Raw genomic sequence first — 25,642 nt, 5'->3', positions numbered from 1 at the left:
TGATTACAGTAAAAATGAAACCTGAAATAAATTAGGAAATATAATGAGTATCAGATAACAAGCTGGTCAAAACCTCTTACCAGTTCTAATAGATTTTTCTCATTATTTGGGAGTTACAATAAAATCATAAACAGAATTAATCTAGCAGCCACAAACTTCATTAACTTAAAATGATTCAGTACAACAGGAAAATCAACGAAATAAACAAGATTAATTTACAAAACTAATTAGCAAAATACAGTAAGATACAGTCTCTTTAAAACAGAAATAAAACACATTCAGTTCCAAGGTTTAAAAGATTGAGTTCTGCTGAGTTTAAGGTTTTGTTTTGTTTTTTTTTATAATCAGTCTTTGCTCTCAATTCAAAGTTCTGAGCAGGTATGGGGGTGAATAGGCCATGCGGCCCGATGAAGAGTAATCACTAGTTCAAGGTTCAGATGCTAGGTCCACGTGCGTGGGCTAGAGAAAAGCTTAGGTCAGTTTTGTAGGAAATATCCACGTGGAGAGCTTGTGGGGGTGGGAGGGTCCCTAAATTAGGTCTTTAGAGAAACACGTGGAAGGCTAGAAATAGGGAGAAGGGGGAATATACTTCCCAAATTCTTTAGCAGCAGAGCTGAAGCAGTCTCTGAAGATCGAGATCTCAGCAAGGGGTTCTGGGCTCAGAGCAGGACTAGCAGCACCAGCGAGTCAGGATCGGAGAAGTGGTCTGCTACAGTGAGTCAGGAAACAGAGATCAGAGGCACTGGGACACTTGCAGGCTTGCGGCTCGGCAGGAACGGAGATCAGGTCAGGAGTCAGGAGATCAGTGGCAGAGGCACACTGGCTGGGCACCGGCATTTTTGTTTTAAAGCCAGAAGACAGAATCGGCTGGCCTGACCTCCCAAGGTGGTTTGGGTTGGACTGGCTGGCTGAGTCCCACCTGAGGCAAAAATGTGCTGTTGCTTTTAGCAAAAGCATGGCGAGGAAAGCCACTTTCCTTTTTTAAAAAATTGCCCCAAAATGCTGAGCAAGATGGCCAAAAAACAGGCATGGCTCTCTGTAGGCTATCTGGAAAATTGAGAATTCTTATTCCAAACTTCGTAAGGTTGCCATCAATGTTAAGATTAAAAATAATAAAGGCTGATATGATAATAGAAATTGGTATTTTAATTAAAGCCATGGCCATGCTGGTAAAATCATTAGACCACGCACTTGTAAGAATTCAAAACTGCTGCCCCAGCCATTATTGTTACCTCAGCGCACTCAGGTAGCTAAAGAGGGCTTACTTTAGGATTTCCTCTCATTTAAACTGTTCTCTGTGTGGTGATGCAGGTGTCCCCACGCCCAAAGAACTGGAACCGGAAACCCGTTGGACCACGGGAAATGTAGTTTGATAGTTCCCACGTGTCCATAGAAAATATATATGCTTTTAGATGGCATCTCCCAAATTCCAATTTTACATAAGTCTCTCAGAATTCTCCTGGATCATTGCATTGCTATTAGTAGCAAAGCCTATCACATTTGATCATCCTATAATGTTTCAGTTACTGTGTATAATGTTCTCCTGGTTATGCTTATTTCACTCCATATTAGTTCATGTAGGTCTTTCTTTCCAGTTCTTAATGACATCAACTGGTTCGTCATTCGTATAACAAAATAACATTCCATCACCATCATATACCACAGCTTGTTCTAGTTGAGGGACATAACCTCATTTTCCAATTTTTTGCCACCACAAAAAGCACAACTATAAATGTTTTTGTTCAAACAAGTCCATCCCCATTTTTCTTTTTATCTCTTTGGGATACAAACTTAGTAGTGATCTTGCTGGATCAAAAGGCATACATTCTTTTAAAGCCCTTTGGGAATAATTACAAATTATTTCCAGAATGGTTAAATCAATTCACAACTCCACCAGCAATGCATTAGTGTCTCATTGCCATGACCCCTCCAACATTTATTATTTTCCTTTACTGTGATATTGACCAATCTGCTGGGTATAAGGTGATACTTCAGAGTTGTTTTGATTTGTGTTTCTCTTATCAGGAGGAATATAGAACATTTTTCCATATATTATTAGTAGTTTTGATTTTTTTCATCTGAAAACTTTGACCATTTGTCAATTGGGGAATGGCTTGATTTCTTATAAATTTGACTTCGTTCTTTATATATTTGAGAAACAAGACCTTTATCAGAGAAATTTGTTATAAAAAATTTTTCCCAGTTTGTTGCTTCCCTTCTAATCTTGGTTGCATTGGTTTTGTTTGTACAAAAACTTTTTAACTTACTAAAATCAAAATTATTTATTTTACATCTTGTAATGTTCTTTATCTCTTGTTTGGTCTTAAATTCTTCTCTTCTCCATAGATCTGACAGGTATACTATTCTGCTTTCAACTAATTTACTTATAATATCACTATGTTTAAGGCATATACCCATTTTGAACTTATCTTGGTATATAGGATGTGAGATATTGATCTAAACCTAATTTTTGCCACACTTTTTTCCAATTTTCCCAACAGTTTTTGTATAATAGTGAGTTCTTATCCCAAAATCTGGGATCTTTGGGTTTATCAAACACTAGATTGCTAGGATCATTTACCCCTAGTCTATTCCATTGATCTACCCTTCTGTCTCTTAACCAGTACCAGATTGTTTTGATGATCATTGCTTTATAGTACAGTTTAAGATCTGGTACTGCCAGGGGCACCATCCTTCATTTTTTTTCATTAGTTCTCTTGATATTCTTGATCTTTTGTTCTTGCAGATGAATTTTGTTATTATCTTTTCTAGTTCTGTAAAATACTTTTTTTGGTAATCTGATAGGTATTGTATTGAATAAGTAAATTAGTTTAGGTAGGATTGTCATTTTTATTTATATTAGCTTGGCCTACCCTTGATCAGTTAATGTTTTTCAAATTCTTTAGATCTAGTTTTATTTGTGTGAAAAGCATTTTATAGTTGTGTTCATATAATTCCTGTGTTTGTCTCAGCAAATAGATTCCCAAATATTTTATATTGGCTAGAATGATTTTAAATGGAGTTTTCTTTCTAACTCTTGCTGCTGATTTTTGTTGGAAATATGTAAAAATGCTGATTGATATATGTGGTTTTATTTTGTATCCTGCAACTTTGCTAAAGCTATTGATTATTTCCACTAACTTTTTAATTGATTTTCTAAGATTCTCTAAGTATACTATCATATCATCTGCAAAGAGTGATAGTTTAGTTTCCTCATTGCCTACTTTCATCCCTTTAATTTCTTTTTCTTCTCAAATTGCTACAGCTAGCATTTCTAGTATGATATTAAATAATAGTGGTGATAATGGGCATCCTTGCTTCACTCTTAATCTTATTGGGAAGTGTAATGAGGGTATAAGGGGGTGGATCGATTGTGGAGGTTGGTAAAGCTGTAGGCAGTCAGGAAGCTAATGTGGCTTAATCACAAACTGTTACTGATGGTACTGGATGTAGGAAAGAACAAGCACCTAGTGCCTAAGCCAGCCAAGGAATAGATGTAATTTCCCTTGGCAAGGACTAAACCCCTTAAAGAAGATTTCCCTTCAGCCCTTAACCTGGCTGAGGAAGTAACTCCTATTGGTTGACAGAGATTAGACAGGAAGGGAAATGTGGTGCTTCCTGTCTAAAAGTAATGAAATTACTCTGCCTCCCTCCTGGAATCTTGAACAGCAGTCCACTTAGATCTAAATTGAAGGTGGAAGTCACTAATTCATAAATTAAACTAAGGTTTTATTTGAAAGTTGATTAGAGAAAAGGGATTGGAGAGTGGGTTAGGAAACCTATGAATCTAGTCTAGTACTGCCTTCTTGATCTAAGTACAGGATTTTGATGAACTCCTTGCTATGAACTTCAGTTGTCCCAAGGCACCAGCCCTGGGACAGAAATAAATGATCTCTTGATGGTAATATAGAGCAACCTCTTGATAGGGTATATCTAATTAATATTCCTATTGGGTCAGTAAAGTTCTCCGAAAACTGCCTGGCCTAAGTAACTAAGATCCCACATTCCTCCTCCCAACCACCCTGGATCCCCAAGGGGGGGTAGAAGTGAAGGTGAGAAGAGAAGTAGGGAAAGAACAGAACCGCCCTGGGTCTCCAGGGCTTTATATACCCTAGGTCCAACTGGCAGTTGATACTTGCTCTGTGACTCATGCCACGGTCAACATTCCAACCAGGGCAACTGACAGGTTGCCCTAAGCAAACATGGCAGTGTTATTAATCCTATATTACAGAATGCTTCTAATTTATCCCCATTGCAGATGATACTTGCTGTTGGCTTTAAATAAATACTACTTATTTTGAGGAAAGGCCCTTTTATTCCTATGCCTTAAAGTGTTTTCAATAGGAATGGTTGTTGTATTTTGTCAAAGGCTTTTTCTGTATCTATTGAGATAATCATGTGATATCTGCTAGTTTGATTATTAATATGGTCAATTGTGTAGATGGTTTTCCTAATATTAAACTAACCTTATGTTCCTGATATAAATACCACCTGGTCATAGTGAGTAATCCTTGTGATTTATTGTTGTAATCTCTTTACTAGTATTTTATTTAAGATTTTTGCATCTATATTCATCGATTAGTCTATAATTTTCTTTCTCTGTTTTTGGTCTTCCTCTCTTGGGCACCAGTACTATATTTGTGTCATTAAAAAAATTTGGTAAGACTCCTTCTCTGCTTATTCTGCTAAATAGTTTGTATAATATTGGGATTGGTTGGTCTTTAAATGTTTAATAGAATTCATTTATGAATCCATCTTGCCCTGGAGATTTTTGTCTGGGGAGTTCATTGTTATTTAAGTATTCTATTTCCTCTTTTGTTAATAGAAGCAATTTATATTTTTGTAAATACTCATCCATTTCACCTAGATTGCCATATTTTTGTCATGTAATTGGACAAAATAGCTCCTAATAATTGTCTTAATTTCCTATTCATTAGAGGTGAAATCCACCTTTTCATTTTTTTATACTGGTAATTTGATTCTCTTTTATTTGGGATTTTTTTTCCATAGAATCAGCTTTTGGGATTTTTTTTTCCATAGAATCAGTCTTATTTATAAAAGTTCAATAGTTCTTTTACTTTCAATTTTATTAATTTCTGCTTTGATTTAGGAATTCCAATTTAGTCTTTATCTGGAGATTTTTAATTTGTTCTTTTTCTAGCTTTTTTAGTTGCATGCCCAATTCATTGATCTCCCTTTTCTCTATTTTGTTGGTATAAGTGTGCAGGGATATAAATTTTACCCGGAGTACTGCTTTCACTGTATCCCATAAATTTTTATTTATTGCCTCCTCATTGTCATTCTCTTTAATGAAATCAGTGATTGTTTCTGTGATTTGTTCTTTGACCCACCAATTTTGAAGAATTAGATTATTTAGTTTCCCAAATAATGTTTAATTTGCCTCTCCATGAACTCATCATGAATTAATTTTAATTTTTATCACATTATGATCTAGAAAAGTTGCATTTAGTATTTCTGCTTTTCTGCATTTGTTTGTGATGGTTTTATGCCCTAGTACATGGTCAGTCTTTGTATATGCAATTTCTTTTGTTTTCTATTTTACCCTCTTGTACAAGAATATCAGGGCAGTTTTCTTGTATAATTTCTTGTAATATTATGTCTAGGATTTTTTTTTTATCATGACTTTCAGGCTGTCCAATAATTCTTAAATTGTCTCTCCTAGGTCTCTTTTCCAAATCAGTTTTTTAAAATGAGATATTTTGTATTTCCTTCTATTTTTTTCATTCTTTTGATTTTGTTATCTGTTGAAGTCATAAGATTCTATCTACCCAATTCTCTCATTTTTTTTTTTTAAACCCTTACCTTCTGTCTTAGAGTCGGTACTGAGTATTGGCACCCAGGCAGAAGAGTGGTAAGGGTAGGCAATGGAGGTCAAGTGACTTGCCCAGGGTCACACAGCTGGGAAGTGTCTGAGGCCAGATTTGAACCTAGGACCTCCCGTCTCGAGGCCTGGCTCTCAATCTGAGTTACCCAGCTGCCCCCTCAATTCTCATTTTTAAAGACTGAATTTCTCCCATGATTTTTTGATCCTCCTTTTACACTAGTTCCATTCTTCTTTTCAAGTCATTCATTTCCTCATTGGATTTTTTTTGCCTCTTTTTCAAGTAGGTCAATTCTTGTTTTATATGATACTATTTTCCTCATTTGATATTTATGCCTCTTTTTCCAGTTGACCAATTTTGCTTTTTAAGCTGTTGTTTTCCTTTCCCCATTTTTCTTCAGCCTGTCTTATTTGATTTTTAAATTCCCTTTTGAGTTCTTCCAGAGAGTGAGCCCAATTTCCAGTTTTGTTTTGGGTTTTTTTTTAGGTTTTGTTTGCAGTTCCTTTTATCCCATCATCCTTTGTTGGTTCTGCTTTCTGGTCTTTTTTACCAATTTTCTCAACCTTTTGTTTTTATTGTTTATTTTTGACTATGGATTGTAAGCTCTCTCTCCTCTACTGGTTTACTGGATTAGGCTGGTTGAGGTAATCTGCCTGGGCTGGGCCTAAGTCTTCAATGTAGCCAGCCAAGGAAGCCCACATACACCCAGCCAGATAGGCCCCTGGTCCTCCCTGCCAGCTATGGTCAGGGCAAGGTACCTAAAGGGATGTGTCTGAGGTGCTCCTCCACTGGTGCAGCACCCGTCCCAAGATCCCACCATCAGCCTACACCCAGTCATAGATCCCAGCATGGTGCAGGGGGAGGTTGGCCAGGACTTCTCTGTGTGCAATTTTGTTTCTGGTTCCCCCCTTATCCTATGAAAATCCTCTCCCTCTCTCCCTCTCTCTCTTTCTCTGCCTATCTTTCAAACTATGTTCAGTGGGAAAGGCCTGTAACTCTATCTTGTTATTGGTTTGGGTTCCTATCTTTTTGAAGCACCTTTAAAAGATTGGTATGGAAGGATAGTCAGAGTGGTTGCAGCTTTTCCTGCTACTACTCCACCACCTTGACTCTGCCCCTCTGTGTGTATGTATGTGTATTTTTATTTTTAATGAACTTTTGATTTCGTCATATTATCAGTGAGGAAACTCCTTCCACCTGTGCCAGTTGGCACCAGTTCTTTTTTTTTTTTTTAAATCCTTAACTTCTGTTTTAGAAGCAATGCCATATATTTGTTTCAAGGCAGAAGTGTGCTGTTAAGGGCTAGGCAATGAGAGTTAATACCCAGGGTTACACAGCTAGGATGCATCTGAGGCCACATTTGAACCCAGGGCCTCCCATTTCTAGGCCTGGCTCTCATTCCACTGAGCCACCTAGCAACCCCTAGTTGGCACCAGTTCTACAACTAAGAAACTTCATCAGCCACTGAGACATTAAATTACTGACCCAGAATCATATAGACAGCAGATAGAACTATCTGAATCCAGAGTGTTCTGTGCTAAGGCTCTTTCCTTGCACCATACTGCCTCAAAATTAATTATATTTTGATAGGAAAGGATTCCTTATGCATATGGGAATCATAACTGAATTAACTGCCCGTGTAGAATCATTTAAGTCAAGTCAACAAGTATTTAGTAAGTGCTTACCGTGGACTAGGAACTGTGAGAAGATACAAAGAAAGATTCCTCCAGGAGCTCACAGTGATAGAATATATAAAGGTAATTGAGAGGTTATCTCAGAGAGAAGTCACTAGTGAGGAGAGAAGGCAACAGGTAAAGTTGCCTCTCACAGAAATTAAGCTGTGTCTTAAGAGAAACACAGATAATGGGTTACTGGATTTAATGCTAGAAGAAATCTGAGTGATAAATGAGTTTGTTTCCATCATTTAATGCATTAGGAAACAAACTCAGAGAGGTTAAGTGATTTTTTTTCTGTGGTTGCATTTTGTCTGCTCCTTATCCCATTCCCCCCCATAACTAGGAGAGTGCCTTAACATAGAAGGTGCTCCATTAATATTTGTTGGCTGTATTAGCAATTCTGCTAGGTGCACATATGATAGTGGAAAACTTTGTAGAGAGTTATTTACATACAGAATGTGTCCTCCAATTGCTTACTGTGCTTCTCAAATTTTTTTTATTCTGTGTACTTAGTATGTCAATATAAGATTTGTGTGTTTGGTGTTTTTTTTTTTTTTTTTAGGTACTTTGCACTGTTACATTTGATTCTTTAGAATCCAGTCTGAAATCTGATCCCATTACAACAGCTGTTAGGTAAGTTGGAAAATGGGAGAGGCATTGCTTTGTGTTGTTCCTTTATTAAAGTATATAAAGTATTCTCTCTCTCTTTCTTTGTCTCTCTCTCTCTTTCTATTTCTCTCTCCCTCTTCCCTCCCTCTCTCTCCCTTTCAAACTATGTTCAGTGGGAAAGGCCTGTAACTCCATCTTGATATTGGTTTGGGTTCCTATCTTTTTGAAGCACCTTTTAAAGATTGGTATGGAAGGATAGTCAGAATGGTTGCAGCTTTTCCTGCTACTGCCCCACCCCAACAAAAGGTTGAGAAAATGGGTAAATAATAGAAAAAGAAGGTAACTATGGAAAGCTTCTATGGGGAAAAAAGACCAGAGAGCTTGCCCTTGATAAAAAAAAAAAACACTATTTAAAATCAGTTTCTGTTTTTAATGTCTCTGTTTACCTGATAGCAATCATAATCTTCTGTCTTTCCTTTTTTCCCCATGCCTTACTTCCTTAACCTATTCTTCATCTTCACCTTAAGCTGTACTTTCTCCATCTCTGAGTATTTTGTCAGAACATTATCCTGTACTGGCTATCCTTTCCTTCATTCCTAGTCTGGACCCTTTAATGAACACTATATATTATCCTCTACTCTCTTGATTGCTTATTTGCCTTGTCACATCCTAATCCTATAGTATTCCTGCCATCTACCTTGTCCACTCCTTCGGTGCTATTGAATGGAACTAGAAAAGGTTATAGTAACTCTTCTAACTAGGTCATTACAAATTTATTTAATCTAATTTCACCCGGGCCCTCAGTGCAGCAAGGCAATCCTTTTTCTCCTTCCTAATTGATTTTCTCAATTACTTTTCATAACAGTTGTTCCAAAGTTCTCATCTCTCCTTAAGCCTCACGTAGTATTCTTCTCCCCATCCTCTCAGCTGAGGTTCTTGCAAATTGAGTCTATTTGTTGCAAGTTCCCTCTCTCTGATTTTCCTATGTCACAACCTCTATGTGTCATCTCCCACAATTCTTCCTTTATTGTAGTAATGAAGAGGTGACTTTCTTTCAACAAGACTAACTCTTCTATATCCTTTGATCTCATCTTTTTAGGTATATTTCCCCCCACTATCATCTACTCTCTCTAATCTTCAGTGTCTCCCTAACTACTGTTTCCTTCCCTGCTGCCTACAACCTCTCTTCTAACTTCCTTCTAAACCCTCTATAATCTGGCTTCCAAACTCATCACCCAACTGAAACTTCTCACAGAATCACTAGTTATCTGCAAATTTCCATATCTAATGGACTTTTCTCAATCCTCATCCTTTAATCTCTGAGTGCTAATTATCCTCTCTTCCTAGATGCTCTCCCTGTTGGTTTGTATTTTTTTTTTTTTGACGGACCTTTATACTAGTTCTCCATAGGTCTTTCTGGCTACTTCTCAGGCTTTCTTGCTCATTTATTATCCATATCATGCCTATTCATACTATTTTAAAAAAATTTTTTTTAGAAATAAGGTAGTCCCGTTAGATTTATTAAATTAATAAATTAAAAATGATATATACACATTATTACAATGTTTAATATACACATATTCTAATAAATCTAATATTTAAAACCCATACAGTCCCCTTATATACAGAGATCATAAAATAAAGGCAGTATTGGGCAGGTTTTCTTTTTAAATTTTTAAGTTTTAAAGACATGTTGAGACGCTCACCAAGGCAAGGGTAAAGAATACCAACTTCCCAGAGCTTAGAACCAGAGTTGTGAGACTTACATACTTGTCTGGCATTGGCTATTCTGTGGCTACCTCCTTGATAATATCTCAGAATGCAGATAGTCTAATGTCTCCATGGCAAAGAGAAAAATGGGAGAGGCATTGCTTTGTGTCGTTCCTGTATTAAAGTATTCAATAGAGCTTTCCCTTAATATAAAAGACACTATTTAAAATCAGTTTCTGTTTTTAATGTCTCTGTTTACCTGATAGCAAACACAATCATGTGTCTTTCCTTTTTTTCCCCATGCCTTGCTTCCTAAACCTATTCTTCATCTTCACCTTAAGGCAGGGGTCAGCAACAAATGGCTCTCTAGCCATATCTGGCTCTTTTGAGGACCAGATATGGCTCTTTCTGCAGGAACCATAAAGTCAATTTTTTTTCAGGCGCTGTTATAGGAGCGCGCACTGTGAGCACTGTCCAGCTCTCACGAAATTACATTTTTAAAAATGTGGTGTTTATGGCTCTCACGGCCAAAAAGGTTGCCCACCTCTACCTTAAGGTATACTTCCTTCAGAGTTCAGTCAAGATGGGGAAAGAGAACCAATTTCAAGATTCATTCTCTTGTTCTAAAAAGCTTTTATGCTGTGTCCTCCCCAGAATCTCATAGAGCTCTTGTCTCTAATGAAAGGAGCTAGGAATATTAGGTTGCATTCTTACAATATCCATTTCTTTGTTTTGCTGAGGTGGCAGAACAACAGGCTTATCTGACTTCAGTAAATGTAGTGTCCTGAACACTGTGCAGGACAAGGGGAATTCACATGTCATTCATTCAGGCAGGCAAAGGATTTATTAAGTGCCCACTATGTGCTAGGCACTATGCTAAGAGAAAGGTAAAATACCATTCCTGCCCTTACTGAGTTCACAGTCCAATGGGGAAGACAACATGTAAACAACTACATACAAACAAAATATATACAGTATAGATTGAAGGTACTATACAAAGGGAAGGCAATAGCATGAAGGGGAATTGGAAAGACTTCTTAGAGAAAGTGGGATTTTAAGGAAACCAGGAGGCAAAGATGACTAAGGAAAGAATTCCAAACATGGGAGAAAACCACTGAAAATGCTTAGGAGTCAGGAGATGGAGTATGTTGTGATAGAAATAGCTAGAAGGCCAGTGCCTCTGAGGGAAGGAGGAAATGAGAAATGGGGGTATAAAGTGTAAGAAGACTGGAAAGGTAGAAATGGCCTAAGTTATGAAGAACTTTAAAAGCCTTGACAGTAATAGAAAGGTTGGGGAAAAGAGAAGGGGGGCGGAGGGAGGGGTGGGTAAAGAAAATTAATTCAGTTTGGAACATGTTGAATTTAAGATGTTTGTGGAATATCCAGCTAAAGAGGCCAATGACAGTTGGAGATATGAAAGTGAAAATCAGGAGATAAGTTGAAGCTGGACAGATAGATCTGAAATTATTTGCATAAAGATGATAATTGAATCCACGAAGAGAAGAGAGTCTACCACAGAGTCTTGAGATACCCACACTGAAGAAGCAAACATCCAGCAAAAGAGACTAAGCAGGGTGGCTCAGTGGATTGAGAGCCAGGTCTAGAGACAGGAGGTCCTAGCTTCAAATCTGGCTTCAGACACTCCCTAGCTGTATGACCCTGGGCAAGTCACTTGACCCCCATTGCCTAGCCCATACCACTCTTCTCCCTTGGAACCAATACACAGTATCGATTCCAAGATGGAAGGTAAGAGTTTTTTTTTTTTAAAAAAAGAGAGCCCAAGGAATGGTCAGGCAAGTAAGAGGAGAGAATCAGGAGAGAGCAATGTCATGAAAATCCAGAGAAAATGGAGGATCAAAGGACAGAAGGTAATCAGCTAATTAACAATGATGAGGAATAAGTAAAGGTTATTAGATTTAGCATTTTAAAAATCATTAATAACTTTGGAGAGAACAATTACAGTTGAATGATGAGATCAGAAACCATATTGCAAAGAATTCAGACAAAACTGGGAAGGAAATCATGGCATCAGTCATAGGTGACTTTATCAAGGAATTTTGCCACAAAAGGGAGAGAGAGGAAAATAGCTAATAAGGACAGATCTATAAAGTGAGGGTTTTTCAAGGATGGGGAGACATATGTATGTTTGTTAGCTATAGGGAAGCATCCAGAGAAAAGAAGAGATTGAAGAGTGATAGAGTAGGGAGATTGAGGCAACTAGAAAGCAGTGGACTACAGATATGAATTTCAAGTCTGTCCTCACATACTTATTAGTTGTATTACCCTAGGCAAGTCACTTTAGCGTCTATTTGCCTCAGTTTCTTCTTCTATAAAGTGGGAATAATAACCTACCTCACAGGGTTGTTGTGACAGTCAAATGACATAATTATTATCGAATGTTCTAAAGCCTGGTATGTAGTAGGCATTGGCATAAATATTTATTTAATTGCCCCTTTCCATCCTCTCCCCACACTCATCCTCCAGAGATTTGGAGGAGGGAAAGCCATTGAGGGCTAAGGGATAAAAAAGTTTGAAAAATTCACTGTGGTGAGTGGTGTGGTTTAGTGAATTTATTAGGGAAAAGTAAAAGGATTACCCAGCCCAATGAGGGCCAAGTTTAAGTTATGAAACATATATTTGTAGTTTAACCAGTCAGCACAATACTGTACTTTTCTCCAATTCCATTCAGTAGCTTTCAACTAAGACAAAGGTCACAGATAGTTGGAATAATCCAAGCTTGAGACTTGTCAGGCTATATCAGAATTCTTGACTATAGAAGCAGAATGCTTTGTGTTTGATGACAAGATCGTAGGTATGACCATCTATGTGCATAGCCAAAATGAGTGAAAAGGTAGGGCATGAGTAATGAGTACATTGAGGAGTTGGGAGGTTAGGATATGTGGAGTGTCATATGTATGCTAAAGGCCCCTAGTATGAGGGCAGGAGTTGGGGAAAACAGAAAAACTATGATCTAAGCAATGAACTCTTTGAAAAAGAAAGGAGAGTGTCCTTGGGGCCAGTAAATAATAACTACAAGAATCATCCAAGGGTGATAAATATTGAAAGAATCTCAGGGGTGGAGAGGTTACTGAGTGATGGTGGTAGAAAAGGGTCTGGAAGTAGCACTGGGAAGCAAAGGGTAAGAAGGAACTAATGAATCTCAGGGTGTGAGTGAAAGTTCAACCAGTGCTGGAAAGAGTCCCTAGGGAAGCTGTATCATCAGAAGGGAGCCAGATCTCAGTGAGAGTCAGAAGATCTAGGGAATGAGAAGGCAGAAAGTCTAAGATGAAACTATGGAACAAGTTTCCCAGAGAATACCCTGTGAGGGGTGGGTAGATCTATAATGGGACTTTAGTGAATTGAATTGGGGAAGATGGGTAAAACAAGCTGAAAACAAGTGTATTCACATCTTACAACTTTTTAAAGATTATGTTTTTAATTTTCAGTGGAATAAAAGAGAAAAATTTCATGCTTCATTATGAGGTAAGATAATTCTATGCTAAAGTTTTATTTCATATTTTAGAAATATAAACAGGAAGATAGTAGCATTATAATCTCAACCTGCCTGTTTTGCTTCAGAAATGAAATTGGAGATCTGAAGAGCAGATATAGTGTTCCTCAAACATTGTTTTAGGAAGTCAGCTAAGTGGCTCAATGGATTGAGAGCCAGGCCTGGACTCTAGGAGATCCTATGTTCAAATGTGGACCCACAGACTTCCTAGCTGTGTGCCCTTGGGCAAGTCACTTAACCCCCATTGCCCACCCCTTAACTCTCTTCTGCCTTAGAACCAATACAAAGTATTGATGCTAAGTCTAGAGGTAAGGGTTGTTTTTATTTTTTATTTTTTCAAACAAACACAGGAAGATCAATTCCTACCATGGAGAATTAGGAGAAGGCTGGTTATTTAAAATAACTGAATTGGCAAAACATGTTCACCTTTACAGTAAGCTCTTCCTATGAGACACTTAAATACCAGATTACTATTCAGTGGGCTAGTAGCAAAAAGATTTAGGTACTCAGTCCTGAGGAACTATGAATTTTTTTCTTAGTGTATTTATTATTCAATGATTGCTTTATTAAAGTGAAAAGCATGCAAGCATTAAATTATATAAATTACTCAGTTTTGTGTGTTTCTTTTTTAGTTTCCTCCTTATGCAACTAATGAAACTGGCAAAGTCACTGGTGTGAATAGACGAGAACTTGGACATGGTAAGAAAACTGCATTTATGTATTATTACAAAACTACATTAAGTATCCTTTATTCCTAATGTTTTATATTTTGTATTTTAGGTGCACTTGCTGAAAAATCTTTGTATCCAGTTATTCCCAAAGATTTTCCTTTTACTATAAGAGTCACATCTGAAGTTCTTGAGTCAAATGGTATTCTGATCTTTCTTTTATTTCTTAGTGGGAAAGACTGAGTTTATCTCTTATATTCTATTTTTTCAATGTAATTTCCCACTCTGTTTAGTGTACTAATATTTCTACAGTAGCAAAGTAAAAGTTTTTATTTGGAAGATTTAAATAAATATTCATTCTGATCCTTCTATACTGGCTAAGTAATTGCCAGGACAAATATATAAGTTGTGCCCTTCAATGGTTGTTCCTATTGTATCAATCAGCATTCCCCCCCCTCCCCCCAGGGAGTGAACCTAAGAAGGGCAGGACTGGTGTTTACCTAAAGGGGAGATGGGAGTCCTGTCATGTCAGAATAAGGGTAGTGAGACTACAGAAAGATAGGCCAAGTAGGAAGGATCTGTTGGATGACAAAGGCCAGTCACAAAAATAAAATAAGGAGTTTTGCTGAAACAATATCAGTTGGGGAGGTCTTGAGATTCTTCTGTTTAAGGGTCTGTTTTTCAAAAAATTAGAGTCAAAGGTGGGCATCCCAAAACATGAATGACAGAATTAATATCTGATCCTGGACAGTCTGTTTGCTTCTTCCTTCTTTAACTTATGTGGTATGATATGGTGGGTAGACCCGAGTCAGCAAAGCTGTTTACTGCTCCCAGGATTAAAGCCTCAAAGACATTGCTAGTTCCCAGGTTGAATCTGGGGCATATGTAGAAGTTTCAGACCTCCCTGATGATTCTGAAAACCATTTTAATTCTTGTAAGACTTCAAAGCTAGGAAAGTCAGCCTTGGTGAGGGAGAGTTATGGTTGTGTTCAATTGTTTCCAAATTGTTTTAAACCTTCAATATTAAGTATTCAGCAATAAATATTTTGGACAAATTTCTGATTTCAAATGAACACTTTATAAATTTTTAGCTTAAATTTTTCTTTCTGTAGGTTCCTCTTCTATGGCATCTGCATGTGGTGGAAGTTTAGCATTAATGGATGCAGGTAAAAAAACTGTAATATTAATACAGTATTTGGCATTTTTTAGTTACTTAATGAGTATAAGTAAATATAAAGTTTCTTTTAAACTGGGCTTAGAGGGAGCAGCTGGGTGGCTCAGTGGATTGAGAGCCAGACCTAGAGACAGGAGGTCCTAGGTTCAAATCTGGCCTCAGGCACTTCCTAGCTGTGTGACCCTGGGCAAGTCACCCAACCTCCGTTGCCTAGCCCTTTCCACTCTTCTGCTTTAGAATACCCAGTATTGGTTCTGAGACAGAAGGTAAGGGTTTAAAAAATTTTTAAATAAAATAAAATAAAACATAAACTGGGCTTAGAATGTCTTAAATTTTGAATCATTTTGGAGTAAACCATTCAATTATATTCATATATGTTATTTTTTATGTAATTGAAGAGTTTATTCCAAATTCCAGTGTGTGTATATTTTGTCTTTTCTAATAGAAGATAAGTTCTTTGAGGATAAGAATTCTTTTTTTTTATATCTGTATTCACTATATCCAAGCATAGTGTATAATAGGGGCTTAATAAATACTTATTGATATCTTTATTTCTTTTTCTTCACTGTTCTTGTGATTTCATCATTGTAGAGTCCCTGCAAATATAGATAAGCTCTTCTGCTACAGTATAATCTTAGAGTGTCTCAGAGACAGAACTTAATCCATGTCTTCATGATACAAAAGTCATCTACTAATGCCCTCCTATGTGTATGTGTATGTATACTTAATAAAATATGTATGTGTAAGCATATGTGCATAAAGATATAATATATAGCCCATATTTTTACATATACAAACACACATATATCCCTTCTATGTATGTATTTCCCATATATTTATATCTATCTTTTATATATAAGGATTTAGAATAAACTACCTAATCATATTAAAAATAATACACATATATGACAAAGAATAAATTTAAAAAGTATATATTTCCATAGATGGTATATAAATACATAAGTATATTTCAGCATTTATTTCTCTTAATTTTCCTGAACAGTTTAAAATAGGGGTTCTTACTCTTTTTGTGTCATGAATTCCTTTGGCTATTTGTTGAAGCCTATGACGACTTCCTCAGAATACTGTTTTTAAATTCTTAAAATACATGGAATTACAAAGGAAATTTAATTCTATTAAAACGCAGTTACTGGCTTACAAGAAACTCTTAGTACTTTGCATAGATAGAAACAGAGGGTAAGAAAGCAAATAATGTAAAATGGATAAAGAGGTGGCCTTGGAATCAGAAAAACCTGAAATCCAGTCCTGCCTCTGACTCCTACTAGTGTATAGCTAGTGACCGCTGGATAAGGCCCTTAACCTCTCAAAGTACCCTATGCAAACCACTAAGACTAAGTTGCAGAGCTAGTGCTGATCTGCATTGCTAGAGGGAGTTTCCTTCATGAAATCAGAGGTCCACCTATTTCCATTCTAATACCATATGTGCACCAACTACTCCTCTGAAACCTTGTTTCATCTGATACTGTGTTTCCATGGAATCACTGTTTGTTTATAGATACACATACATATTTGTGGATTCTCTTTTTAATCGTAGGAGTTCCAATTTCATCTGCTGTTGCAGGTGTGGCAATAGGACTGATTGCCAAAAACAGTTCTAATAAAGAAGGTGAAATTGAAGATTATCGTTTGTTGACAGATATCCTGGCAAGTATATGAAGCTTCTGAAAATATTTCGTGTTATTGGTGAAGGTTAAATATCTCTTACAAATGTCCAGACTATATACGAAAAAGTATACCAAAGCACTTAAGACCTGCCTAGATTTTTTAAATTATACTAAAATTTTGTAGCATAAATTAAGAGTATAACACCTTATAATGGACTTATAAACAAGCAACAAGTTACAGGTTACAACTTTGAGAGGAGAGTGTAATTTTTAGAGTGAAAAATATATAGGTGAAGATATATAGAGTTAAAAGGTTCACCTTAATGCTTTACGGTATTGGACACAACAGCTAATAAAAGAAAGGTAAAGGGGGCATATTCTCAGAATATTTTATGTATAAAACTGCTCTTTGAAATTCTTCTATGATGAATATACTGTGAATTTTTTTTCAGAATAAAACTTTTAAATTTTTTAAGGGAATTGAAGATTATAATGGTGACATGGACTTCAAAATGGCTGGAACAAATAAGGGAATAACTGCATTACAGGTATCCTTAAAAAATAATTTTGGAAACATTTTTGCAAAGTGATAGATGTCATTTGAGTCAATATTTATATAAATTTTCTGGTTTCTTTATGTCAGGCTGATATCAAATTACCAGGAATACCAATAAAAATTGTAATGGAGGCTATTCAACAAGCTACAGGTAAAGTGGTATCCATAACTCTCTTTATATAATCTATTCTTCAATTTCGAATTAGCTAATAGAAAATATATTGTACAAACTCTTATCAGAGGAACTCTTGCTTATATTTATTTAATGTTTTCATTTCATTGGGAGGGTTACAGACCTCCCAGAATTAGAGGTGTTCTCACCTTTGGTGATTAAATCTAAAGATGGACAGTGTAGACTTTATCTAATTATCACAATACTTACTAGCTATATGTCCCTGAACAAGTATTTAACCTTATCTGTAAAATAGGTATAATTATAGCACCCACCTCAGGGTTGTTGAAATTATCAAATGAGATAGTATTTCAAAAGCACTTTGCAAACTTTAAATTGTAATATAAATGTTAGCTATTATTATGGTTGGAAATAAACTAAGAGAGCATTTGATTTCTTGTGCTGATAAATATATCATCAGTTCAGTTTTCAAGCATTTATGGAGCAACTACTCTTGTCAGGGACTATTTTAGATTTGGAGGGGACACAAAGACAAAACTAATCCCCTTGCCCTGTATTTAAAGAGCTTCTTCTATAATATTTTTCTAGGTAGAGAAATTAATTATAGCACAGACACTAATAAGTGAATACAAAACAATTAGATTGCTGAATACATTGTCTTATTTGATCTTTGAACCTTGACAGTGATGAATCAGGAAAACATTTGCATTGGGAGGAGAAAAGATCCCTATCTCTCTCTCTGCTTCCTAACTGCCCACATGACTTCAAAAAAGCCACTGAACCTTTCTAGGCTTCATTTTCTTTCCTCTTCTATAAAATGAGGGGTGTCATAGGTTGGAAATGAATCAGGTAGCATTTGCTATAAGAGTTTCAAGGAGAGAAGGTCTAAAGAAGAAGATAGGAATCATTTATTTACTCATTTTTTTTAAACCCTTACTTTCTTTCTTAGAATCAGTACTGCATATTGGTATGGGCTAGGCAGTTAGGGATAATTGACTTGCCCAGGGTCACACAACTAAGAAAAATCTGAGATCAGATTTGAACCCAAGACCTCCCATCTCCAGGTCTGGCTCTCTGCCCACTAAGCCATTTAGCTACACTTGAGAAGATAGAATTTAAACAACAAATACAAGTGAAGAAAGCTTTACAGACACATGGAGTTTGGGGAGAAAGTGATGTGGACCACTAGCCAGAGCAAAAATCACATATTAGAGTGATGGAAAATAAGGTTAAAGAAATAGGAGATAGTGAAGCCAAGATGAAGTTCAGCAGGCTTTCCCCCTACCCTCCACCCCTCCAGACAAATTTAGAAAATCTAGATTGACTCTCCATCAGGAAATCAAAGGAAAAATTATGGTGAGTGATTTTTCCAGCCCAAGTCAGTCTAAGTAAACAGTGAGGTCTGTGGATACTGGGGAGAGGTTCTGGCCAAGAAGCACATGGAGAATTTTAGCACAGGGAAAAGCTATGTCCCAGGACAAGAAAAGATCCCAGAATTCCATGTGAACTGGAAAGACCTCCAGGAATTGATGCAAAATGAAAGGAGCAGAACCAGGAGAATGCTGTACACAGAGTGGCACAATCAAATGTAATAGACATTTCTACTAAAAGCAATGCAATGACCCAGGACAATTCCGTAGAACTTATGAGAAAGAACACTATCCACATCCAGAGAAAGAACTGTGGGAGTAGAAACACAGAAGAAAAACATGATCAATCACATGATTCAATGGGTATATGATTGGAGATTTTGACTTTAAATGATCATTCTATTGCAAATATTAATAATATGGAAATAAGTTTTAAACAATGACACATGTATAACCTAGTGGAATTGTTCATTAGCTCAGGGGGGGGGAGGAAAAGAACATGAATCATGTAACCAATGGAAATGTTATTAATTAATTGATTTTTTTTGAGTCCCAGATCAAGAATAGAGGATTCTAAACTTGTGTAGAGTGACATCTTTATCACTCACTACCCAGTTTTAGGTCATATATCCAAGGCAGTCTGTTTAGGATGGCCAAGAGGGCATTACAGGGTAAGAAGCAGGCACAGACCCTCTGGTAAAACATTGCAAGAATTGCAAGAAACAAATTCAAAGGCAAGCAGCAGCTCTGTGTTTCTAATCAAGAGTGAAGCAGGAGCTTTTTCCAAGCTTCTAGACTAGTTTGAAGCCCATAGAAGAATAACCAGAATAGGAATCTTACACCAACAGGATGCTTACAATTCTTTCAGAACCAACAGAACTTTCTTGTTGGTTGACAGTGACTGAGTCCAATAACATTTTACGAAAACTCCAAATAGGACAAGCCTACAGGTCTGTTGGTTAGACCCAAAACCAGATCAGGACCTGGCAGAGCTTGGACTAGGAGACCAGCAATCACACTTTGCCCTGGATCAGACCACTTCAGAAGCACAAAAAGTTTGAAGATCTCCAGCCTAAGCTGTTCCTGAGATCCAGGAATAATACAGTAGTTACTATCCCAAGGAAAGAAGCAACAGAACTAGCCCAGACCTTTTCTTTAGAAGTGGCCAGAGCCTGGCCCTAACAGTCATAAAGGCTGGAAAAATGAGCAAGCAAATATGAATCCCAATATAAAAAAAAAATAACAAGAATCCTCAATATACAAACTCAGAAGAATATTACTTCAAAACATCTATGGACAAAGCCTCAGAGTATAATATAGCCTGGGCACAAATTCAACTAGAATTCTTGGAAGAGATGAAGCAGGAGTTTTAAAATTAGAGTTATAAATGAAATTAAAGTGCTAGAGGAAGGTATTTAAAAAAGAAACAAGAGCTATGGAAGAAAAAAATTAGAAAAGGAATTCACAGTTTGGCATAAGGTTTAAGCAACAAACTCCCTGAAAACTAGAATGGACCAAACAGAAGCAAATTACTCCAAGAGACCAAAAAATAAAGTCAAAAGGCTGTAAAAAAAAATAAAGAATAGGGGCAGCTGGGTAGCTCAGTGGAGTGAGAGTCAGGCCTAGAGACAGGAGGTCCTAGGTTCAAATCCGGCCTCAGCCACTTCCCAGCTGTGTGACCCTGGGCAAGTCACTTGACCCCCATTGCCCACCTTTACCAATCTTCCACCTATGAGACAATACACCAAAGTACAAGGGTTTAAAAATAAAATAAAATAAAGAATATATCAAGTATCTCATAGCAAAAACAGCTGACTTGGAAAATGGATCAAGGAAAGTCATTTCACATTATTGGACTATCTGAAAGTCATGACCAAAACAATAGCCTAGCCATCATATTTCAAGAAATCCATCAAAGAAAACTACCCCAATCTCTTAGAATTAGAGGGCAAAACAGAAATAGAAGAATCTATTGATCATCTTTTGGGGTGGGAGGGGGAAACTCCCAGGAACATTAGATCCAAAATCCAGAAATCTCAGATCAAAGGAAAATTATTACATGCAGCCATAAAGAAAGGCTTAAAATAATGAGCAATCATAGTGAGGATCACACAGATTTTAGCAGCCACAACTATAAAGGAGTGGAGAGCTCACAATACAGTATTCCAGAAGGCAAAGGCTATTACTTTTACAACCAAGAATAAAATTACTATAATCCTACAGAGAGAAAATAGACTTTTAATGAAACAGAGACCTGCTAAACATTTTTTAAAATCCTTTCTGTCCTAACAGCTCTTAAGACAGAAGGGCAAGGGGACAGCTGGGTAGCTCGGTGGATTGAGAGTCAGGCCTAGAGACGGGAGGTCCTAGGTTCAAATCCGGCCCTGGGAAAGTCACTTGACCCCCATTGCCCACCCTTACCACTCTTCTGCCTTGGAGTCAATACACAGAAGTTAAGAGTTTAAAAAAAAGACAGAAGGGCAAGGGCTAGGCAAATGGGATTAAGTGACTTGCCAAACTACTAGGAAATGTCTGAGTTCAGATTTGAACACAGGTCCTCTGGACTCCAGGCCTTGGCACTCTTACCTACTGTGCCACCTAGCTACCCATGCTAATAAGCATTCTTGATGAAAACACTAAATATGCTTAGATACTCTGAAGTTCAAAGACAGGAACTAAAGGAAAAATATAAAGGTGTAAACACAAATGAAGGGATAAAGGAATAAACTCAGATGAGATGCTTGCATTCTAATATAGGGAAATGATATATGTGTCCCCTTTGAACTCTGTCCTCATCAAGGGTCACAGAAGCAATCAAAAGACAAAGCCTCAGAGTATTGTTATGTCTCAAAGATGGACAGGGAGGGGAAGAATTGGAAGGGAAGGAAGAGGAAAGTTAGAGAAAATGATCTCATATGGGAGCTCTAAGAGCAGTCTAGACAAACAAGTAGGAGTGACTTTTACTTGAACCTCACTCTCATCTGAACTGGTCAAAAGAGAAACAGAGCTGTGTGCAGAAATAAATATATGTTTTTCAAAGAGAAAATAAGAGGGACAGTAGATTAAGGGTGAGTTTAATCCTAAGCAAAACAAAATCTAAGGATGGACAAAAATATTTATAGCAGAATGAACTTTTTTTCTTTTTTAAATTTGGCCATTGTGGAAATTTGATTTGACTAATCCTGTTTGTAACAGGCTTTTTGTTTGTTTTCTTTCTCAATATAGCAGACTGCAAGAGAATGTGATTTTTTGCTGATTTTAAAAAATAAAAATTAATTTTAAGTTAAGAAATAGGGGATAAGGCTAAGGACTAACCCTGTAATCTCATAGATCATTAGGAACCTGCCTACCAATGAGGGCCAGCACCTTTTCTGCAACTGAGAGATGCTTGGTGAATAACTGAGAGGTTAAGTGACTATTGATATCAGATAGACAATTAATGTCAGAAACAGAACTTGAACCCAGGGCATCCAGGCTTCAGGGCAAGTCTTATGCCCATTTTCCCATGTTACCTGAAGAAATGAGTAGAGGCAAATCATGGGAATCCTGAATAATTTTAACTTTTACTAGTATATAATAATGTATCATTGGAAAGTTAAATCCATTTTTTGTAATAATCATATTTTATTTTCCTCTTTAGTGGCAAAAAGAGAAATATTACAGATTATGAACAAGACAATTTCAAAACCTCGAGGAAGTAGAAAGGAAAATGGACCTGTTGTAGGTAATATATAAAAATTATGTTCATCTTTTTAATATTAGCATTAATGTTAAAATATTCTGAGTAATTTTTAATTGAAAATACTTCATACTTCATTTTAGGTAATATAAATTTTGATGATATCCTTGAATTTTAGGAAAATTTTTTACAGAAGTGTACAAAGGTTCAGTGATTTCCTGTATGAGAACTCTTTCTACCAAAGTAGATGAGAATCTTTCCAGTTCCGTGACTTAATATATTAGCCCTAAGGAGTAATTTATCCAGGGAAACATCACTGGCCTGTTTTTAACAATGAATAAAAAACTTTCTGATTTTGTTTAAATTTTTCTGTGCCTATCTTTGCAGTAAAATGAAATATAACCTGAATGACCGACTTTTATTTTCTATATCTTTGGAATATTTTTATTTTGTATTTGCTTTGCTTTTTAGAAACAGTTCAGGTGCCATTATCAAAAAGAGCAAAATTTGTTGGACCAGGTGGATATAATTTAAAAAGACTTCAAGCTCAAACAGGTGAGAGATACTTGCTTTTTCTGTTGTTTAATGTTCTGTAGTATAATTTCATTCTCTGTTCTTTCAAATCTCTGTTCTGTTTTGAAAATGAAAGAATTAGAGAAGTAGCATGTGAAATAATGAGTTTTCTTGGCTGTATGTTTTTTCATTTTTTTTTAAAACCTTACCTTCCATCTTAGAATCAATATTATGTATTGGTTCCAAGGCAGAAGAGTGGTAAGGGTTAGGCAATGGATGTTAAGTGACATGTCCAGAGTCACACAGCTAGGAAGTGTCTTGAGGCCAGATTTGAACCTAGGACCTCCTGTCTCTAGGCCTGGCTCTCAATCCACCAAGCCCCCTGTTTTTGCATTTTAATAGTGAAGTGTCCCCAAAGTGATAGATGCTGGATCATCTGTATCAGGCTTCAAGACTAGTTCTAAAGATGTTTATTTAACTTCTAGCTGCAAATGTAGTGAACAGTCTTTTGGATATTTTAGGGGTTGGTTGTTTGGGGGGGGGGGGGTTTGATGGGGAGCTTTGGGCAGTGCAGGGGAGGGGGTTGGTTAACAACTGACACAAATTTATCCTACCATCATGGAGCATTTCTTGTTTTGTTATTAAATATTAATATTATTTTCATTGTTACAATTAAATTTGTTTTTTTTATGTTTAAAGATGATCTTAAGTTATCCTCTTTATATACATGTATGTATACATGTAAATAATACTTTAAATTTTGGAGCTACTAAAATGAGAGCTTTGAGGCTAAACCTAATCATGTCCTTTCTCCACACTGTTTACCATTCTGTGGGTAAGATGAGAGATTTGAGAGAGAAAGATAGAAGTTCTTTAATCATTCAGTAGGAGAGTGAAATTAAAGGTTTGAAAATAATAAGCATTTAATAACTGCTTGTTTTTTTGACTGATTGAAAATCACAACTCTTAACTTGCCACCTACCAGCTTCCCTTTCTCTCTCCTAACACACTTAACTACAGCACAACCCCAACTACACTAATTCCTTTTGGCTTCCTGCTACCCTCTTCTTTTTAGCAGACTGGCACTGGCACAATTAAATTATATTTTTTTTATAAAAAGAAAAATTCTATGTTATTTTAAAGTGTTAAACTTTTTGTCCTTTTTTGAAAGGAGTAACTATTAATCAGGTGGATGAAGAGTCATATTCAGTATTTGCACCCACACCTAGTGCTATGAATGAAGCGAGAGAATTCATTACTGAAATCTGCAAAGATGATGTAAGAATGTATTTTTTTATTATTTGTTTTATATACATTTCATATATGTTTTCTTTATGAATCTGATCTTTTTGGTTCATTTTATTCTTGCAGCAAGAGCATCAGTTAGAATTTGGAGCAGTTTATACTGCCACAATAACTGAAATTAGGTAAGTCCTTCTAGTAATATTATGGAAAGATGGTGGTTTTTAATTGCTTTCATTATAGCTTGTGATATTCTACATGTATTTGTGTATATGTATATATTTCTATATATGTTTTTATGTATACACACATACATTGGTGTACATTTGTGTATATGTGTGTGCGTGCGTGCATGCACACAGCTGGAGACCATAGATAGAGCACTAGGCTTAGAATCAGGAAGAACTCTGTTCAAATCCCCCCTCAGTTATTTACTAGCTTCATAACTGGAAAAGTCATTTAACCTTTTCATACATTAGATAACTCCCTAGTTAACTACTACTTTTGGGGGGGAAATTCTACATGCTGTGAAAATGATGGATCCTTTGTGCATTTTTAAAAATTTGCTTATATTCATGTTTATTTGTTCTTCTCTACCTTCATCTATGTTTCAGGTTTATTCCTTATACTCAGCCATCTGAAATTAATGGATAGCTTTAAGAACTTCTGGTTCTTGGTTATTATTAAGGAAGCCAGCATGTAGTAGAAAAAAAATATGAAATGGGGAATCCAAAAACCTTGAGCTATATAACCCTTGCTGTATCTCAGACTAGTATTGTAACCTCAAACAAGACTGCTTGCTCTATTTCTTAGCCAGTTTATTAACTTGTAAAATAGGGAGTTGGATAAGTTAAATTCTAAGTACCTTTTGTATGTAAAATTCATGATTCTCAGAAGAGAATTACTACAAATAACATTCCTTCATACTTCATAACATATATGCATATATATATCTTTTTTTTTTTTAAACCCATAATTACTTTGGGCCTTAGAATCAATACTATGTATTGGTTATAAGGTAGAAGAGTGGTAAGGGCTAGGCATTGGGACTTAAGTGACTTGCCCAGGGTCACACAACTAAGAAATGTGTAAAACCAGACTTGAACCCAGGATGTCCTGTCTCTAGGCTTGGCTCTCAATCCACTCAACCACCCAGCTGCTACCCCCTGACCCGCCCCCCCAATATATTTCTTTAAATGTTAATCTTCCCAAAAGAGTCAGGGTATCCTCTAAGCATGAATTTCTGTAATTCTTTAAAACATTTCCTTGAAATCATAGACAGAAAGGAGTACAAGGGATAGCAGAGTTACATACAGTATGTTGGTATAACCAA

At 36.4% G+C, this 25,642-nt stretch overlaps 1 protein-coding gene across 1 annotated transcript in view; it reads left to right on the top strand.

Moving 5' to 3' along the window:
- PNPT1 (polyribonucleotide nucleotidyltransferase 1) overlaps positions 1 to 25,642 on the top strand; it is a 59,062-nt gene that overhangs the window by 27,240 nt on the left and 6,180 nt on the right. Inside the window, exons 14-25 of the mRNA XM_044663352.1 lie at positions 8,082 to 8,152; positions 13,285 to 13,321; positions 13,982 to 14,048; positions 14,130 to 14,219; positions 15,130 to 15,183; positions 16,747 to 16,856; positions 17,293 to 17,364; positions 17,460 to 17,523; positions 22,516 to 22,599; positions 23,026 to 23,109; positions 24,239 to 24,345; positions 24,439 to 24,494. Of these exons, the coding sequence (XP_044519287.1) occupies positions 8,082 to 8,152; positions 13,285 to 13,321; positions 13,982 to 14,048; positions 14,130 to 14,219; positions 15,130 to 15,183; positions 16,747 to 16,856; positions 17,293 to 17,364; positions 17,460 to 17,523; positions 22,516 to 22,599; positions 23,026 to 23,109; positions 24,239 to 24,345; positions 24,439 to 24,494 (896 nt within the window). The remainder of the gene's footprint in view (positions 1 to 8,081; positions 8,153 to 13,284; positions 13,322 to 13,981; positions 14,049 to 14,129; positions 14,220 to 15,129; positions 15,184 to 16,746; positions 16,857 to 17,292; positions 17,365 to 17,459; positions 17,524 to 22,515; positions 22,600 to 23,025; positions 23,110 to 24,238; positions 24,346 to 24,438; positions 24,495 to 25,642) is intronic.

Source organism: Gracilinanus agilis, chromosome 2, assembly GCF_016433145.1.
Source record: "Gracilinanus agilis isolate LMUSP501 chromosome 2, AgileGrace, whole genome shotgun sequence".
Taxonomy (NCBI): Eukaryota; Metazoa; Chordata; class Mammalia; order Didelphimorphia; family Didelphidae; genus Gracilinanus; species Gracilinanus agilis.
The sequence above is the reverse complement of the archived record's forward strand: the minus strand, read 5'-3'. Positions and strand labels throughout refer to the sequence as shown.